At 33.2% G+C, this 22,095-nt stretch overlaps 1 protein-coding gene across 1 annotated transcript in view; it reads right to left on the minus strand.

Moving 5' to 3' along the window:
* Positions 1-22,095, minus strand: part of LOC106459536 (calcium-activated potassium channel slowpoke-like) — a 128,785-nt gene that overhangs the window by 69,971 nt on the left and 36,719 nt on the right. Inside the window, exon 2 of the mRNA XM_022386045.1 lies at positions 7,371-7,432. Coding sequence (XP_022241753.1) covers positions 7,371-7,432 — 62 coding nt within the window. The remainder of the gene's footprint in view (positions 1-7,370; positions 7,433-22,095) is intronic.

Here is a 22,095-nt window from a genome sequence, read left to right on the forward strand (position 1 = left end):
CTTTTACCAACGAATAGTGAGATTGACCGTCACATTATAATGCCCCACGGCTGAAAGGGCAAGCATGTTTGGTGTATGTGTATGAAAAAGTTAAGATACTCATAATACTAGCATGAAGCTACTGATATTAAAGTTTATAGATCAAAACGTATAATACGAAAATTTTTGAAAATGTTTCAATTTTAAGCATGATAAGATGATGAGTATGTACACAAGTGATCAAACGAATACAAGTAATTTAATTTTTTTAAATTTTATTTACAAGAAAATAAGCAAATTATTTGTTTTTATTAGAATTATTTTATCATTCAATACATTTTTGAAAAATCTAATACATTACTTTCAAGTGGAGGAATTTGTTTACAGGTAATTATTCTGGATGTCTGTATATTAGGGTAGTTGATTTTAGCTAATACTTATCAGTGTATTTAAATTCGATGACGAGGAACCCACTTTGAGACTAATAATGGCTGGAGACGACTTGAATGGGTAATGAATAAAAACTTTAATATAAGTTAATAAAGTTTAAATTTTCTATCGATGGCTACTTATGCCAATGAGTTATGAAACTTATGTTCAACTACATACTAGTACAAAACTGAAATATCTAACAAATCCAAAACTCTATTAAAGTTTTTATACTTGTTGATTAATTTGGAGCTGTGCTAGAGGTAAATGACTCTTTAAGCTGTAAAAGGTGAAAAGGGAGCGCGCGCATGCCAAGTGTGCACTACAATAATGAATATATTTGTACAGTGAGACACGCAAAGACTTTTAATCTTCTTTTATCTTAATAATGCTAAATATGAAAGGAACCTTTGACGTTTATTGAACTTATATACAGATTATGAGCACGAATAAAATGTTAAATTAAACGGTAAAGCTAAAATAATTAACCGAGTGTCTTTATAATAGTTAGTTCGAATATATATGTATATATTTAATTTGAGGCACTAAACTGAACAAAACATCAAAGCATGATATACATACTTTACTAGTTAACTTGTAACCAGGACAACCAACGCTAAAATATTTTCTTTATAGAAGCGAGGAGCATAATCTCTGAGAATAATGATTTTGATGTTAATAAGTTTCACATGGGTGAGAGTGTTTGTTTTCCTAGATTCATTTTCCTTCTTACAATATGAAATACGGGGAGTTTGAGCTATAAAAATATTGAAAAAATGATTTCACTCGAGTCTCTACCTCAAAACTTACTTGTAATCAAATTTTTAACCTTCTTTGAATATTAATTTAATCTAAGAACCTGGAAAACGTGTAATAAAAATGAATGTGGCACATCGCTTCTGGCAATTTAAAAGAAATTGAAGGACCTCTTGCAGAATAAATGAATTTCGCGGTAATGACGTTTTCGGATATGGAACAAATGAAATACACGAAACTTACACTGTTTATATTTAAAACAAAACCATACAATGCCATTGGGATTACATCGCCAAGAAGCACTTTCGAAATTTATTATAAGAATCTAAATAAGTAGAAGAAAGTCATCGCAATTCTTATTAACTTTCTGGAAATGTGAACCACATTCCATATGTAGGAGGATTGGAACAGAGAATTTGTTATTTATATTTTTCACTATTCACGAAGAAGCTAAATTGATTGTTGCCATAAGGACATTTTGTTTAATGGAAAGCCCCTTGAACTCGGAATTAAACCGTGGAGAATGACTAGTGATATTATACGAAAAAGCCAAGAAAGCCCCTAATAGTATTCGTTGTTACAAAATCACTGTTGTGCAAGTTGAAATTTATGTGGAACTCAATGAGCGAGTTTGTCAATGACTTATGTTCATTGTTGGTCCATGACTTAATAGCCATGGCATTAGAAAGAACATACCGTTTCACTCGAAGAATTCAACTGAAATTTTCTGATTTAACTATTTTGTATTTTATACAAACCACCTTACCAGCTTAATGGCTTTCCACGATTATGGCTGTTTTTTCTTCCATTTCCACTTATTTAATAGTATAAGTAAAGATTATATTACACACCATTAACAGGGGAGTATAAGAACTGTGCTCGTAGCATATGCATGCGAGCTTCATTACTGATGGCTGAATTTCAATTCGATATAATTTTTCCCCTGCTGATCTCATCCGAGTTAATATATTTGACAAGAAGCTATGAAATAACAGCCTCAGAGCATGTGATTAAGTTTTCAAGTGAGAATCCATTTAGACGAGAATAAATTGCTCAGATATCATCACCTAAGATCTTTAAAGCTCCAGACACCGATGAAAATGTTTTTTACTAGTATTATCTGACGATTGTTAAACAAAATTTACTTAAAGTTCTAGTCAATAACTTTAGTACAACTTTTTTGGAAAGCAAAAAGTCAATTTTGCTTGCGGATTTTACTTTCCTGGTAAGTAACAAGTAAAATTTTCTTTTAGTCTTAACCATTAGTAAAATATTATTTTCAAAGATTTTACTTGAGTATTACATTTCTGGCAAGTCAAAAGTAAAATTGTCTTAAAGTCTCAATACTTAGTAAAAAAAATTTTCTTCACGAATTTTACTTAATTATATTTACTTGTGAGTAAAACATTGTATCTCCCTGAGACCATAAATGATAATGGAATAGCTCTTTACAAAAACTTTACTTGAGCATACATTTTCATAACGCTAGCAATGAAAATTGTTTATAGAACCAGGCGCTAATTGAATGGTATATTTGTTCTTTCTTTAAGGTTTACATGTCAGGCTGACTTCTTAGAACATTTAGTTTATTAGTTATAGGACAACCTTACTTAATTAAGTGGAAAACCACTATTGGAAAAAGATTAACTGAATCAAGAATTAATTTTTTTCCTATTGGATGAATAAGTGTTCCGTCAGGTGGCGCATTATAGTTACACTGAAAGTTGTGTACTACATTAAGCAAACTTCTTAATGAATTGATGATTTATGGTTAGTTTTGATTAATACTCAGTATATCCAGAATGTATACAGAGAAAGGATTAAGTGACATAATAGATGAATTATGAACTTCAGTATCAAACTGAGACCCCTATATGGTCCAATATAGTTTTAGACAATAATGATGAAGCACCTGCTGGTGACCATGCTAATCTATAGCAAGAAAAGCATTAAGAAATTCACACCACAGAGAAAATTGGACTCGTATTAAAGATTTTATCGAAACGTAAACATGCGTAAACACTGGATTTGTTACTGTATTGCATTTTACTTCACTATATGCTCAATAAATCCATTTTTATCGTGAAAAGTTTTACTTCGAATTTCAATTACAAAAATAAATCCATCATGGTATTTCACAAGTCTACAACTGCTATGCGAATGATGATGTCACAACTTTTAAATTATGTAGCAAACGTGCTGTTACTAAATCTCTTTATGATTTATACTTTTAAAATAGCAAACAAATGTGAAGGTGAATAACGAGTACTTGTCGCGGTAGCTGCCAACAATAGGTATAATTAAGTTTTATACACAGTTTATGCTTCCGTTCCTTTTAGTTGTTGCTTATTCAAGCAGAACTGGTTAATTGAAGTGTAAAGGAAATCTACATGAACAGTTTCCATGCTTCAATTGATTAACTTTTTGTTATCTGAAGTCAATCAATGTAGGTAAGCAAAGAGATAAATCTTCTTATTTTGGCTTTAAGACGAAATTGATTTTCAAAAAAAAAAAGAACTGGGAAAATCGCAAACATCATTTGATACCGAAGTGCAGAGAAAGACGATGCTCTTTAGATTGCTTTATTGCGATTGAGGGGTAATAAGTTGTTAAATTTGAGAAATTGGACGCATAACTACTCTAGACTACCTAATGAACTTGGGAAAATATTGGAAAAATGTTATTTACGGATTAATATACATTTTGTTATCAGCCAGAAAACATGTTTTCCCCTTTAGATCAATCTCTTTCCACATTTTCATCCAAGTTTGATTTCACCGGAAAAGTTCAATTTACAAGGAATTGTTTTGCTTTTATTTCCATAAAATGGATTCACATGCGTTAAATTATTGTGTAACGTAAGAAGTTTTATGAGAGGGCACATCTGTATATACATAAAAAAATAGAATAAGGAAGAACTGAAATTTCCACACAAGGGATTTTCCCGTACGTCGTCGTATGTATTTTCTAAAATTAATTGTATTTGTTTTCCGTATACACATTACTTTCAGATTAAGATATATTTACACATATATATATATCATGTAAAATATACTTTATTTATAGATATAAAGCATTAATCTAAAGCCCTTTTACCTTTATATAATGGGGAACAAATTACATCTGTTTATCTATCTACAATTGCTCTGATATAATTCCTGTAGTTACAACATTAATTGATATATCTTTCGAGAGTATTTTTCCATACATCCGTCATTAAGAGCCAGGTTTCAAAAATTTGTTCTGCTTCAGTGAACGGTAGCGGTTTTAAAAAAAAAACAGTGTTCAGCGTCTAGCCCATCCTCAGTAGTATCGTTTTCAAACCGCCATGTTATAGGCCTAGCTATCTATCTGTAGAACGGATACAATTTTCTTGTGTGAATAAATTAAAGCACGAACATTTGAATAATAAAAATGTTAACCCAAAACATCTTGGGAGTTATGGCTCTTAACATCCAATTGCCAAGTTTGACTAACATGAACGCAATTTATTTCATTATTCTTTACACACAGTTCTATAAAAAGCGCGAATTTTATGTTAATATGTAATTATCAATTATGTAATATTATAAGACTTTTGCAGAAATAACAGATGGGAACAATTCACTGGGAATTTTAATTGTTTTATCGTGAAAGCTATCTATCATTAAAACCAAACTATAAATATTAAAGTTCATAAAATTATATATTATTATTTAATACAGTAATTCACGCTAAATGAAAAGAATGCCAATCTACAAATGACAGCAAATATGATGCTTAATGCAGTGTTAGTTTTATTGCTCTGGGATCTATGCATACCTCACATGCTATACGCGTTGTCGCTGTGAATCAACAAAATACTTCTTGACAAATACAAATACAAAATTAGGCGATGTCAAACTTTTCATAGCCTCTCCTCCCTAAAAAAAAAAACCCACTTAGCATTAATCGTTACTTTATGTGTATCTTTATTTCCACCTCTGTTGTAATGCAGCATCACAACTATTCAAAATATATGTTGACACCCTAAAAGAAATGAATATATATATATATGCATTTTAACATACTAACATAAAATACCCGAACTCCGATGCAGGGTTCAAAGGCCGCCTCGTGATTCACAGAGGCCCAAATGTGCTAATCAAGCTCCTCTATTATTCCCAATTATTTCTTTCAATACCACAAGGGAGGTCAGTACCATTAAACAAACCCCTTGGAAACCTAAGCTCAAGTGCCATCTTGGTCCCACTAATTTGTAAGTGGGGGGTATGAACACAGTTTCAAACATGGCGCTCCCGTGCTCTCGAATAGGGTTAAAACACAAACTGCGATGCCAGATCCGGGTTCAGCAACCATTGAAACCTATTCTAATACCCAAATCATGCCTGGGTGACCTTCCAAGGGCGTATTAGTCCATCTTGATATGGGGGTACGGGCCATCACGAGTCCGCCTGCCAAGTTTGATCCTGCTAGCTCAAGAACTAAGGAAGGGGTTAAAGTGACATACATGCATGCAAAGCAACAAGCTGAATAAGCATAGAAAGGATTATGGTCAAATAGAATGGGGTAGGAAAAGGACGATTTTTATTTCTCCTTAGTTGGAAATTGCATCATCGAAGGAGCTGCTGGACTCAAAGTTTGAGTGTCCTCCAAATCTATATTAGAAAGTGGTGACAGTTTCATTCAAGACAGTGAAGCGTCTGAGATTTTAGTTTAATCTATCTTCTCAAAGTTTCCAGTGCATGAATATCAATATTCATAAAATCATGTTTTATACTTCTGTTTTTTTCATGATAATTATGTCAATATCATTGAGAGGATGTTACAGATATAATTATAGAAATGCTAAATATAATTCTTATATAATTCAAGTTTAGCTCTAGATTATTTTGTATAAATACTCCAAAAAAAAGCGTTGATACATAATTAACAAATAATGTGATTACCAAAACGCTGTACTGGTGATACAGTGTGATCTATTTATAATAGAACAGTGAATGAACGTGTCAGAAAGTTCTTATCTAAGTATCGTGAGGAGCGCTCAATACTTTCAATAGCTTATTATTATTTACCAAACACTTCTTAGAAGTATACCTTCTCTCATCAAAAGGTCCTAAGGAGCTCGGCTAAAGGGCTTCTTGTATTGTGATTAAAATTTTTTTTGTTATGCTTCGTTAATTTTAACACCATTAACATTATTAAAATGTTTCCATTAATTGTATGTATGTATGTTTGTTTGTTTGTAATTAAGCACAAAGCTACGCAATGGGCTATCTGTGCTCTGCTCTCCACGGGTATCGAAACCCGGTTTTAGCGTTGTAAGTCAGCAGACATGCCGCTGTACCACTGGGGGACAGATTGTACGAATTCACCCAGTAGATACTGGTCGGTTGTAAGCTCTACTGTTATGAGGTAACGTGTGAGAATATATCTTGTGATTTATTAGTTGAATTATTTAATAGAAGCGTTTCCTTCCAAACGAACGATGAATAGTAAAATAATCAGCATTTATACCCTGTTTGCTGTGCCTCAAATCACCGTGTGTAATAGTTACAATAGATGAGTAGTATGAAATATACAAGTTTGTATTGAACCACATTTCATCACCTAAACTGAAGGATTTTATATTTTTGCTTGCGAATACTCTCACTAATTCTTTCCACTGTAGTAATTTTACATCCTAATCTTGCAAGAATAATCTATACCCTAAGTATTTAAACTCTGCATTTCCTGGCATCTAGTTAAGTTTCTCCACAATTAGCACACACACACATACATAAAAAAAAACTGAACAATGATCCGATCGTAGAAGTAATTATATTTACTTGAGTAAACAATAAAATAGATTGTTCATTATTATCTAGTTTGTCTTTATGGTGCCTTTGCTTTTATTTGTTCTTGCATGTTTACGCTCATGAACTTAATGATCACTGTGGCAGAGAGAGAGCGTATTCTGCAAGCACGCAAATGTTTGAATCGATATTACAATCGAATGTTGGTTCCAGGTACTGAATTAATAAAAGCAAAAATTTTGGAGAACACAGACGCAAGAGGAGGCGATAGTTTGTTAGTGTTAAGGCTCTTTATATTTGCATTCTTGATCATAGATTCATTAGTCAGGTTTTTTATGTTATAGTATTGACATGGCTCAAATGATAGTTAATCTTAATCATTTTAGATTAATCGAAACTAATACTTTATTATTATTATTATCGGAAACTCACCTTGAAGCGTCAATGAAATATATAACTAAAGAGGATATACTGAGACAAAACACCAGCACCACCTGGGGAAAGATAAAATAAAAACAGTTTAGTTAAAAACGTACGTACAAAATGTAATATAAATAAAACGTATACCAAACAATTTGCTTATATTAATAAATATTCAAAAATAACAGAAATATTTGAGCACCCCATACTACCTTAGATATTCTGAAGGTAATGATGTTCTTGTATAATTATTGCAATTATAGTAAGAATGACTTGTTGATTACTTGAGTGAAAAAAAAAAGTGATTAGTTTTGCGTTCTAGTACTGTATAATACTTTAATTAATCAAGCTGATCAGATCATGGTCGACATCTGAAAAAAAAAGAAACAAATTATACTTTCGAATCGTAAGTTTATATGAAGGTATTATTAAACCTAGTACTTTTTGGCGCTAAACGTCAGACCAAGAAACAGGAAAGCAACGTTATCAGGCAGTAAAAAAGCTCATTTTGATATATACATCAGTTGATATATTATGAATGCATAATTGCTTTGGCAAATGCAGAAAGAATGGATTCGTGTGTTGCTAGAGTCAAGATATAATAGAGCTAACACTGTACATGATTATAGTTTCCAGGAAGCACGTATACGGAGTTTAGAATTCTTTCAATTTTTCATGAACTGAAAATGAATTTGTTTTTGCAGAATAATAAATATGTCTTATCGTTTATAACACAAATTATAGGGAGATTAGGGTTACGTATTAAGCCTATTACCACTGATCACTTGTTTTCATCGTGGTAAGGTCTATGGACTGAAAATATTTTACATAATGGCGGCCACATAGGCCCTCCTACCTTTAGTGAAAACATGGTATCAGAAAAATAACAAACAGTTTTCGTACGCCATTTTTTGTAACACTCTTACTAAAAATTATTGAATTACAAAAGAAAGGCAGAACAGATATTTCTCTCCTGAGCAAATCTCTACGGTAAACATGGCGCAGTTACTACATACTGGAAGGGTTGAAATAATTTATTGTACAATATTTAAATTCCACTAGGTATATATAAAAATATTTAAAGGAATTCAAATCTAAACACACACAAGAAAATAACTAAACTGCATTGAAATATTCTTCAGTATTCACAGTTTGAGGTGCTCTATTATTCTTAAACCTGGATTAATGCGGATATGACATTTTAATTAGCAAATGATAAATCATATTCATTAACGCAGCATGGAAACTATTCAGAAATGAAAAAGTAAATTATTGTCGACACAAAATGTTTCAAACAATCATTAAACAACTACTAGAGAATCTAATAAGTTTAAAACAGGTGATTATTTATTGATCTTAATGATCCCTGATAGAACAGCGGTAAGTTGACGGATTTATAATGATAAAATCCGGGGTTTGATTCCACGTGATAGATACAACAGATAGCTCGATGTGGCTTTGCTCTAAAAAAATAGATATTTTGTACTCAAGGTACACTATATTTGAAAAGCAGTTACTCGTTTTGATCAACGCATTTCTTGTCAAACCGTTTGTTTTCACGTTCGTAAAGTAAGCTATTGATTAATATCTCTGTACTATGTTATTTTCCGAGTAACTGGGCAGAAGCTATATCGATTCCCTCCCTCAGGAAATACCAGAACAATAAGAATGATTTCTCTGTCTTTCAGTGTAATCAGTCTTTATAGATCGGATGAAGTTCCGTGAAAAGGGATGCTTGAAATGAAAAGGTGCCTTAGCTCCAGGATCTCTAGAGAAACGTGCCTTTTTCCTAGCATACTTGCTATTTGGATCGCTACTAAAAAAAATAAAAAATAATCTTTATTGACGCAAGAATTTGGCCAGCTGTACTTTATGGCAACAGACGTCAGCATCTTATATGCTGACAATATGGTTCAGAGATTTTTAATCATTATATTGGACAAAACTAACTGTCTTTATTCAGGAAAATAAAAACATAATAAACCGGTTCGAAAAAGAGTTTTGAAGACAACCCACGGTCTTGTTGGTCAATTTTTAAACACTAATAAAAGCCCCAAAGTAATTTACAGAGGAAACGATGAGGTAAAAGTTTCATGGCTTTTTCAAAACTGTAAATGCTCATTTGAGAAAAAACTTATTTCAATACACACATCAGTTGAGAAATCATGGTTACGTAGTTACGCTGGTAAGTACAGAACTTAGTGGTTCGAGCTTTGTTAGCGATAAAATATAATGGAGATCACACTGTACATATTAATGTTTTTCGAATGGCATGTGTTTGGAGTTTAGGACTCTTTCAATGAATTGTTTTTCGCAGAATAATAAATATTTCCTATTGTTTATGCTTCAAGTTGTAGTAGGCTAGAAATTTTCTATGACTTAAGGAAAACCTAATATTTTGTTCGTCAATTTTTAAATATTGATAGAAGCCGAAAAGAAAACGACGAGGTGGGCGTTTGGCGACTTGTCAAATCTATAAAAAATTTTCTTTCTGTTTAACAACATCAGTAAAACCATCTTTCAGGCTTGTTTGTTGTCAACCAAAAGCTACACAATGGGCTATCTGTGCTCTGCCCATTGCAGGTATCGAAACCTGATTTTTAGCGTCATAAGCATCAGATTTATCGCTGAGCCATCGATGGGCATAATATCTACGAGAACATAATCTGTATTGCTTCAACATATACCACAGTGAGCCCCCTGGTGGCTCAGCGGCAATTCTTACAGCTTAAATTGCCAAGAATCGGTAATGATCGTGGGCACAGCACAGATTGCCGTTCCATTATGTAGCTTTGTGCTTAAAAAGAAATAAATAAACAAACAAATGCCACAGAGAAATTTTAATCTATTATTATCAGTAAGTCATGAATTCCATTTCCAATATGATGTATTTTTAATGTATTTTTATAATTATTGCTTTTTCACTTTTTCACATATAATCTTTGAATTTGTTTTCTTAAATATTTGAGAATATACACGTTACTTGCAAGAAAGCCTGTGTGTGTTATTCGCAAAAAGATTGTAATTTGGGATTACAGAAGGTTGAGTACATTATATTGAAATTATTTCAAATATGTAAATCAACAAGTCAAGTGATAACCACAGCCAAAATAAAGTTACGGTGGAAAGGCATGTATGGGAATGCCATTTTACATTGTTTGGCATTATGTAGGTAGTGTGAAGCCATCAAAAATTGATCGATTTTGGGAACAGTAGGTAACAGCTCTTTTCAATGCCAAATACTCTCACATTTAGATAGTAAAAAGTGTTCAGATCAAATATTTAGAGTTTACAAGATGGGGCCTCCCTTGAGCTTAATGGCATTGGAAAAAACGATTATGTATCAACTTGGGATACCAGGACCATCAGTTAATAGCCCTACAACAAATTGTACTCCAGCCGTGATAAAAGAAAAGTGCGGCGTCTTGCAATAGTTGATAATCCACTAACACAAAAGTCAGTGGCAAAAGCCGTCAACGAGTCATAATCAAAAAGGATCTCTGCCTGGAAAAGCGACACAAATCACGTGTACACAGGTTGCTTCAACTACATATTCGTTAAACCGTTGCATGCCTCAAGCAGCTAGAAAATGAAACAGGTATTCATGTTATTCCATATAAAACATGCTAGTAAAGTTGCCGGATACAACCCCTGTGTATTTTTGTGCAATAGGACTGTTGAAAAGGGTGAGGGAAGACTGTCCTCTTCGTACATTCCGGTTAGATTATGGAAAGCCTGCGGGAAGGAAGGAATGATTAGCTTTGGTATGACACTCTAACAATGGAGTCTTTTGCAATAGAAAATACGCTACAGGGCTATTGTCAAGATGCACGGACGTAATAATAATAATAAAAAAACATCTCCGGGCGTGGCAATATGGATTGTAACGACATGGTTAGTCTCTAAAATCGTTTTAATATAACGTAATCAACTTCTGTATTAATTAGTTTCTTATAAACCGATTATATTGTTGGAACTTAACTCTCTTATTGTTTCAGGAACATATAATAAGGATGTGATGCGACAAAAAAAAGTGCAATATATTAGCAAGTGGAAATGTGGAAAAAAAAGACGTACAGGATGAATTACCTTAGATTTTGTTGTTATAACTTTTTGGCGAATGCAATAGTAATTTGCTGACAACTATTATTTTGAAACATATAATTCCTTCACGCTAACTACGTACCAAGAACAATGCCATAGAAAAGTAACTTCAGGTGAAACAAAACAGTTTATTATTCATAAAACCGGTGGTGCATTCGGGTAGTGCTAGGTTTTCATTTGAAGCCTTTTAATGTAATTGCGCCGTAAAATATATTGAATTGTTATTCTAATATCATAGTATTTTGTTTCTCTTAACATAGGATGAGAAATTAATATATCTAATTTCAGCCATCTATATTATTGTAGAAGTATGCTTCACACTTGGAGTATCAAGTTATATAATTTTTACCATTTCGGGAGTTGAAACAAAATCAAAAATCAAATGAACCTGATAATAGAATTATATTAACTCCCTTTTGGGATACAAGATCTATAGATAATGAGTAGAGAAGAAAAATAACGAGCCATAAAGGTCAATATAATAAGAACAGCTAATGAGAACACATAAATAAAAATAAGTTCTTGTTTTTGACGCTTAGATAAGATAATATGGTATATCTTCATTAGTGTTAAGGTCACTGAACCGTCAGGATCGTCTTGTATGGTTTTATAAACTCTGAAACTCATTTTACTTTGGCATAATCTATTTTGTATATCAAAATTGAATTTTATCTCAGAAATATGAATAACTAATTTATAGATATCTTTTGGCAATAGTTCTTTCAATTAAGCCCCCGTGGCACAGAGGTAAGTCTGAAGACTTTACAACGCTAAAACCTGGTTTCGATACCCGCGGTGGGCACAGTACAGATAGTCCCTTGTGTAGTATTGCGCTTAACAACAAACAAACTTTCAACTAAAAGTAAAGACTGTTTGAAAATAATGTTAAAATAATTAATTGCTAACAACTTTAGTCTAGTTGTATAGCTTTACACGAAAGTCTACAGCAGTGAAGTTCTTAAACAAATTTTAATGGCGGACGCTTTAAAAGTGCTTAATGGTGGCACAACACCCTATACAATTGGAGTTGTTTTTACTAAAGTATTGGAAACTGAAACCAGGTAAATTCAAAATAGAGACCAGATTGATGTCTTAGACGACTGAGCTAACAAATTTAATAAATGCTACATGTCCCAGTTCTCACTTCACTGGTTGAAAAATTGCTTACAAATCTATAAAGAGCTGTAGGCATATAATATCATCATATGTTCGAAACTGGTGACATTTTGACGCTAAACCGCAGAGATGTTAATGTTCTAAAGGACTTAGTTTATTTTTCGAACGTTTTTAGTGCATAAGTAATATTATCACGAATAGCAGTCTGTAAAATAAACGGTGGTTTTACAAACTAAAAGTATTAGTGAGAGTTCGATACTAAACGTCCTTGCAATGATTTGGATCTTTATGTCCAAAACTGGACACATGCGCAAGGCATTTGAATGACAAACCTGCAGATGTCTTTACTTTTATAACTAAATAGGTAATGGAGTTTGTTTTCTTATATGATTTTGTTAGTTTTAGCGCAAAGCTACATAATAGGCTATCTATGCACCACGGGGAATCGAACCCCGAGTTTTAGCATTGTAAGTCCGTAAACTTACCGCTGACCCTTTGGAGAGTCTAATCTGCTTGTGTCTGCTGCTCATGTAGCATATTTGAAGTTTCAAACTATTTCCAATAACACTCTATAAAAAAATGTCTCTTACTAACGACAGTCGTATTTAAAGTTTTCCTGGAAAATACATAACCAAGCATGCCCCCCCCCCCAGTGGCTAAGCTTATAACGCAAAAAAAAACGGATTTTGGTACCCCTGGTGGGTACATAAAGCTGGAATATTGTATAGTTTTATGCTATGCAACAATCAAACTAACTGTTAACGTCTCGTTTTGATCCATTTAACCCTCAAATTATCTTGTCTTCATACCGTTCTTTATCGGTTGGGTATACATATTACCCAACATTAAAAATAATTACTTTTACCTCTACTATAACACTTAGTGTAAAGATCTGAACAAAAGATTTTGTGTAATCACTCATTTTCTCTCTAAAATACATGGGGAATCCCTGAAGTTATTTATGAGATTAATTGAAATATTGACGGTATTTTCGGTGAAATGTTTATATACTCATATATTACTAGAAGACGTGTAACCAACAACTTCATTGCTTGTGTAAGTGTGTGGGGTGGGGTGGGGGGGTCCATGAAGACGTGTAACCAACAACTTAATTGCTTGTGTAAGTGTGTGGGGTGGGGGGGGGGTCCATGAAGACGTGTAACCAACAACTTCATGGACCCCCCTTCCCCACACACACTTACACAAGCATTTTCATGCATAAATAATCTTCAAAACGTGCTTAAAAATTCGAAGGAAGCAAATTTCTAGAGTTAAGACAGAGAACGAGCGTAATTCATATTTAGGTCTGTTAGTAGAATCAGAGGGTTAATACCAGAGAAAATTCTATGCTAAGTTTTACTTTCGTCAGGACTACAAGAGTATCTAAAGATATTCAGATATGCAGACTTAAAAGATAGAGCGATTAACCTTTTTGTTGTTGTTTCTATACAATTAGTTCACTAGAAAAGGATATTTTTCTAGCTTTAGGCCTACCCTAAGTCTAATATCATTAAAAGTAACTAAAATATTGTTCTTCAACGAACACAAAAAATCTATGACAGTACATGAAACAAACAACCAGTGTTTATGTGTTCCGTAAGTAAGATATACTCTATCCTTTCGTTAGTTTTACTTCCATTAACAGTACTGATTAATATAACTATTTTTATGATGTTTATTTTTTATTATTATATTTTCGTTACAGTAATTGTTTCGCATCATTAGTTGAGTATATGCATTTAAGACTAACCTAAATCTCCAAAGATGGCCGTACCTCGTACGATATAACTGGGTTTACGAACAAAATTATCCCTAACAGCGAGGGTATATAGCTGATGAAATAGTGCATTCTAATCTTTATAAGTGATAACGTAAGAGCAGTATATACAATTAGCTTAATTTATTCCTGGGTTGATTTTTCGTTTTGACCTAAGTAGGGAAATTGCTTTGATCGGAAGATAATATTAATTATTAATATGTAATATTTCGTAAATATAACTAAAATTTCAAGTTCAGTACGGCAATTGGGGAGCTCAAAGTTATTTTTCTAAGCCTAACCTAATTCTTTAATACGTATTCTCATCAAAGAACTGCAACCTAATACACTAATAACTAATTTAATGCTAAGTAATCCAAAATTTCTTTCGTGGGAATACAGGCTGCAAATTTAAGGCTTAAATATTTAAAGTATAAAACACAAAAGTAAAGAAACTGTGACTTCTTTATTTCGTGTTACATTTATGAACTATACAAAGTTCTTTCACACTTTCTTCTCTAACAAAAGACTAACGAGAATAAATTCGTGTCGGTTCGATAAGCAGAATAAATGACTTGATTGTCCTAGTTTTTCCTTTCCAGAAATGCATGAAAGTACTAGGTACTTTCTTCCCGCTGCTAAAGATACACATGTTGTGTAAACCCATCATTGAGTAAAAGTTTGATAAGCCACGAAGTTAGAAAGTTACTATAAAAAACACCAAAAACACACACACACACACACACACATAGGACATGTAATTTAACCTAACACTTTGATATATCACCACATTGTTAGAACAAGAACTTACATTATATGAACTGAAACAGGTAAGGCTTAGTGCTCATAGGCTATCGAAGACAGTAAAACATTCTAACTTCGCTTAAGCATTTAATATATGGTTCTTTTATACAAAGTGCTGCTTTTCACCTGTGAGTGGAAAATTCTTTAGAATTGTTCTTTATATATATTTATCGCTATTTCTAGAATTAAAAATTGGCAAAAGTTTTACTTGGTTACTAAAGTTTTGCTTAGTTACTAAAAAAAAGGAAACTGAAACCAGGTAGGTTCAACTTAGCGACCAGATTGATGCTTTAGAGAGCTGAGCTATCAAATTTATTAAATGCCATATGTCCTAGTTCTCACTTCACTGGTTGAAAAACTACTTTAAAATATTTGAAGGACTGTAGGCATATAATATCATCATATGTTTGAGTGCCTCTATATCTACAGTCGAAATTGGTGACATTTTGACGCTAAACCGCAGAAATGTTAATGTTATAAAGGCTTTAGTTTATTCTTCGAAAGTTTTTAGTGCACTAGTAATATTATCAGTAATATAGTATCGTTATTCGCGAAATTAATTTTTTTATTTTCTTTTTTACGCGTTTTCGTCTAGGATTTGTGTCAGATTTGTAGGATATTGGCTATGCGGGGGTGGGTTCATGATTTGTGTTATAAATACATGAAATCAGTCACACATTTTTGACTTAGTTTAGTAGCAGGCGATAAAGTACTATCTCCGAAACTTCCGTACCTATTAATGCTATATTTTAAAAATAAAATACAAATATTTTCCAGAAATTACTTACGATACAAAACAAAAATATGTTTTCCTTTGAATAATCATCACCTTGGAAATACATCAGACATTTTTGTTTTTTTAAAACAACAATGCCCCAAAAGCTATCTTTATTTGTCCCAGACGTGACACAAATTGGCTTTCTCTAATCTCAAGAGCATAGTTAACACGGCTATCTTTTCTATGAGTTATGATTGGGCTACAAACTAGCATTCGTAAGATATATTTATCTATAGTGGGCGTGTCCGTAAAATCGAATTGAGTAGAAGTCGCGTTTATCACATTTCATTTTAAGATCCCGGATAATATGTATACTGTGGTAGCTATAAGATCAGTAAAGACTTCTGACCATGTGATAACATGCAATAGTCTCATCAGAAAGGAAAAAGGTCTGATAACTAAAATGAAAATAAATCAAATGAATTCTGCGTTAAAAGGAAGTTTAGGCTGGGTGGAGACCTCTAATTCACGCTTAAAAAAAACACGTGATTGCAATTCCTCGTGTTAGTAGTTGCTCTGAATTTGAGGTTTTGGCTGAAAGTCTAAGACCACTGTTTTGCAGAAGTTGTTTTTGATTATCTTGTAAAGATTATCTGTATAATAACAGGTTATTTAAAATAAATCAGACCATGTGGCTCAAAGGTAAATTTGAAGGTTTATAACGCTAAAAACTGGATTTCGATACTCATGGCCGTATAGCTTTGCACTTAACAACAAACAAATAAACACACTTTTCCCACAAATCCTTATTTCCAGGCATAAACAATTACTGAAATAGAGAAACTCAAAAAGTTATTTTAAACTTCTTGTTGTTTTAGTAAATCAATTATGAAGACCTCCACAAAATATGTTAGGACTGATGAAGATTCTTAAAAATAATCACCGGTACCGCATTCTACACAAAGTAGACATATTCTTTTCATTCATAATAAAACAAAACTATTTTATATATCTAACTTTTAAATGTGCATATTCATTCCAAACAGTTATTGAATAATAGTTAATCTATAGTTATAAATTGTTATTATTTCAACACAAAATTTTGGTTTTGTATACGGAACGTAGTATTTCAAGATAAATATATACATATATATATATCATCTAGCAATAACTCAAAATGTTGGTTTCATTCATATGACCTCCTCTATCATAATCATCAATGAACACTACTGATTTTAAAGGTGAAATCTACTGCTTTCATAAACAGCGGATACCACCAGTTTCGTATGTTGAGAGCGACTCACTTACAAAATAGAAAACCAGGTACAAATTTACTTTATCATAAACAAGAGACATACCCCGTTTTTTAAAAAAAAAAAAAAATATATAAAAACTGCTCCACATGAAGAATAGATTCACAGGTTAGCTGTATCTATCTATATAGATAAACATACATGTACATGTGAATATAACAAATCGGGATCTCAGACAATAACAAGCTGGATACTAATATCTGTATGAGGCGGGCGTGGTCTCGTGGTCTACGTACAGGACTTCAGTTCAAAAGGTTCAACATTAGAGCTGCGATATGCCTCTGAACACGCTTCGTCCTTTATGTTGTGGGTGATTTCTAAACGTAACAGTCAATTCTTGTGTGTTAACCATTTGCGTCTGATTGGTTGTTCTCCTACTAGTAAGTTCGCAAATTCATCAACTGACTAATTAAGTTCTTATATAGATGACATTGCAACTTGAAAATGGCTCATGCTTTAATTTTTGATAATTATGTCTTATTTTGTTTTTAATATAGAAACTCTATTCTAATTTGCTATTTCACTAAACCGAAAAAAAAATCCTTAATGATTCGTATGCTTTAATATCACTCATATCTATAATATAACCAACACAGTTTCGATGACGAGGAACTCACTTTGAGACTAATAACGCTTGGAGACAAAAACCTTGTCGAAACGTTGTACATTTGCTGTTATGTTAAACTTATATTAAAGATTTTCTTCATTACCCATTCAAGCCGTCTCCAAGCATTATTAACCAACACAGTGTTACATAAGTTAGGTTCACATTACCATCTCATGAATTTCGAATTCTAATAAATTTAAATTCTTACTCACTTTTAACAAATAAACTGATCAAAGCCAGAAATCGTAATAAAAAATAAATTAAAGTAACTCATACAAAGTATATAATTATAAATGAATAATAGGTTTAGATAATTCACAATTAGTAATTTTGAAGGTGTTATAGCTGGGATTACGTAAATGGTAAATAAGCAGTCCTGTGTACACGATAAAATGTAGTAAGAATTTACCAGAATATATAACCCAAAGAGTATAAATTAGTCTAGTTTTTTATCAAAATATGATATTACGTAAACAAGGGTATGTATTTTCATTACCAGTCCAGTCAGCAAGCTTCGAAAAACTACAACATAAAAAAGTCATTCATCTCGGCGAAAGGCAAGGATTGGTCCGTTATGAAACACGTATCTTTAATGACCCCATTAACGTTGAATTCGCTTCGTGCTTCAACATTATTTTTGCTATTATTTATATAGCGAGTACAAGAACTTAAGTTGCGAAGCTAAAAGTCCTTAGTCTTGATAATCTCTCGCTGTGCTTTATAAGTACTTTTTCTGTACAATAAAGGGGGTTCTTCGCGATTTAATAAGGGGTTCTGGCGGAGTAATGACATCAAAAGATTTTCATCTCGCATTTTCTAGCTCGCGTCAGCCACATTTCTGTGTCATTTTGTAACTCTGGCATGTATAACAAGACAGGAACTTGAGCACAGATAAAAGCAGTGACGTTTACTTCAGTGGCTACTGTTTGCTGACTCAAATGTTGTTCTCGTGGTATTTGTCCTTTGGGTGCCTAATGGGATTTTGAACTTAGGTGTTTGTCGTCCATCGAACAGAATAGGTTCATGTGTAGTGTGTTTTTAGTGTCTATGCTAGTTGTCCGCCAACCGAAATATTGTTCTTGTGATATACTACAATACTTGGTACATATCCATTATTCTATATAGGCCGTGTTACAAGCATATCATAATTCTAAATATATACACCCATCCAGGATATTACACGTGTCTTTCATTATAATAGATGAATGCATACTTACTACGCAGGAGATTACACGTGTTTATCATTATAGATGTATATCTATACGCCTTTGCAGGAGTTTATATGTATTTATCATTATAATAGATGTATGCCCCCCAGTGGCACAGTGGTATGTCTGCGGACTTACAACGCTAAAATCCGGGTTTCGATACCCGTGGTGGGCAGAGCACAGATAGCATATTGTGTAGCTTTGTGCTTAATTACAAACAACCAAACAATAGATGTATACATACTTATTATGCAGGAGATTATACGTGTTTATCATTATAGATGTATACCTATACGCCCTTGTAATGATAAACACCTGTAATCTCCTGCATAATAAGTATGTATACATCTATTATAATGATAAATACATATAAACTCCTGTAGATGTATATATACTCATCCATGCCGGAGAGTACACGTGTTTATTGTTATATATTCATACATACTCGTCCATGCAGGAGTTTTTTACATGTGTTTATCATTAGAATGGATGAATATGTACTCATCCATGCGGGAGATTACATAGGTATAAGCTTACACTAGACACATACATACATATCCACCTCCGTAAATAACCACAGATTCAGAATTTCGTTTTTAAGGTTTGAATTCAATATAATAACGAAATTCAGGTTTAAAAAAGGAACGATCGATTTGAAGTTCAAATATGCTCAAGATTAAGGAAGTGTATTACTTTATATGTTTAGTGAAATGAATGTTCAACCATGACCTGTAAGCTGTCTTTGCAGCATCATGGAAGGTTTCTTTGTGGACTCAATTTGATGAAATAATCCTTGATTATGAGGTAAAGACCCATGCTTAAAGTTGGCTAACAATCGCGGTATAGATCGTAGAAAAATTCACGTACAAACTTTAAATAAATATCTAATGTAATCATCAAAATGTACACGTACAACGTTTTAAAGAGTTATGATATATCAGTGACTACTAACGACTCTAGCTGTGAGGTTCAGAACCAATGCCTGGTATACTACTCAAAATGATGCTTTTGTCAGCAGAAATAAAAAAAGAAACTCCACTAACTTATTAATATACATACATCTCCAGTGTACCTAGTTGCACGTCATAGTATATACCGGTAGGTGGCTCTTTCTTTTTTTTTTAGTAGCACACATTATATCATTACATATATTACAAAATTATAAAAGTTGGTTTTAAACCGACATAACTAACACGCTAGCTTTAGATATTTCTTGCTTGGTATCTAACCCCGGATTTTAGTGTTATACGTCCGTAGACACACCGGGGAACTGTGTACAGCGTATCTGTATAAGTGATTTTAGAGCGTCTGGATGTGTTCGCGGTTAAACATGTAACAAGTATCTAACGTCCTGTTGTGCGAGTAATAATATCTCCAACATTTCCTATGTGCGTGATAATATAAAATGAGCTTAGTTTGATCAATAAAGAAACATAAAGGTAATTCACATGGGAAAATGTTGTGGGTTAAAATAAAAAGCATACACATTAAAATGAGTTCACGATTATACTGACAAGAGCTTTCATTCCGAAGTAATTTATGAACTTATCTGTTTCGTAATTTGTTACAGTTGCATAATTTTCTCAACCAGTATTCACTGTTTTAAAATAACTGAAAGAAATATGACAGAAGAAAGCTTGATGAAGTATGAATACAAATAACGTAGAAGGTCTAATTGTAACACAGCACAAGTATGGCAGAAAGTATAGCAATAACGTATACCCTCGTTGCAACACAGTACAAGTATGGCAGAAATTATAGCAGTAACGTATACCCTCGTTGCAACACAGTACAAGTATGGCAGAAATTATAGCTATAACGTATACCCTCGTTGCAACACAGTACAAGTATGGCAGAAATTATAGCAATAACGTATACCCTCGTTGCAACACAGTACAAGTATGGTAGAAATTATAGCTATGACGTATACCCTCGTTGTATCAAGACAAATGTTGCGTGTTTATAATACATCTGTTAGTATTACCACGACAGCCTCCCAGTGGCACAGCGGTATATCTGCGGACTTACTACGCTAGAAACCAGGTTTCGATACCCATGGTTGGCAGAGCACAGATAGCCCATTGTGTAGCTTTGTGCTTATACTACATACAAACAAACAATTACCACGACAGAGATGTGGTAGATTGTTGTAAAGTATGCGTTGAATCCAATAAGATAAATTTGTATTGAAACTTCGGAGGGTAAAGCACACTGCCTAGTAATAATAACACAAATTTGTGATATAACTTTCTATTGTAAGGTGTCGTCTGCGTGATAAACAACAGAGGTGTGGTAGAAATTGATGTTACGCAAAACCTTTGTTCATAACTAAACAAACTTTTCGAATAATTTTAACTACCACAAAGGTGTGTTTTAACATGTGTTAACAAGTCACATTAGAAGTACCGGTCGAGTGTTTAGTAGAACTCTGAGTTATTGCATATTTGCTGGTTGCAATAAGGCAAGTGTGTGATATAGAGTTTCGTATACTAGTTGCAATAAAACCAATGTGTAGTAGAACATCAAGTTGCGTAAGTGCTGTTTGCATAAGGCAAATGTCTGGCAAAACTTTGAATTATAGAAGGGTTAAGTTCGTTATATTAAATTATTTTGAATATGCGAATCATCAAGCCACGTGACAATCACAGTCAATAAAAATTTGCGGTGGAACGAATTGTATCAGAACTACATTTTGACATTGTTTGGCACTAGGTAGGCAGTGTTATGCAGTTAAGAAGAGATCGTTTTCGGGAAGTGTATGTTTTGGCCTTTTCAAACGCAAAATATTCATATACCCAGAATATAAAGATGATCTCAGATTGAGGATTTATAATATCCGAAACGGGGATAGCCCTTGTTTCCTCGCACACTGCGGGTCACGAGTTCGAATCCCTGTCACACCAAACATGCTCGCCCTTTCAGCCGTGGAGGCGTTATAATGTGACGGTCAATCCCACTATTCTTTGGTAAAATAGTAGCCTAAGAGTTGGTGGTGGGTGGTGATGACTAGCTGCATTCCCTCTAGTCTTACACTGCTAAATTAGGGACGGCTAGCGCAGATAGCCCTCGTGTATCTTTGCGCGAAATTCATAATAAACAAGCTATTTAGTC

Source organism: Limulus polyphemus, unplaced genomic scaffold (assembly GCF_000517525.1).
Source record: "Limulus polyphemus unplaced genomic scaffold, Limulus_polyphemus-2.1.2 Scaffold1, whole genome shotgun sequence".
NCBI lineage: Eukaryota > Metazoa > Arthropoda > Merostomata > Xiphosura > Limulidae > Limulus > Limulus polyphemus.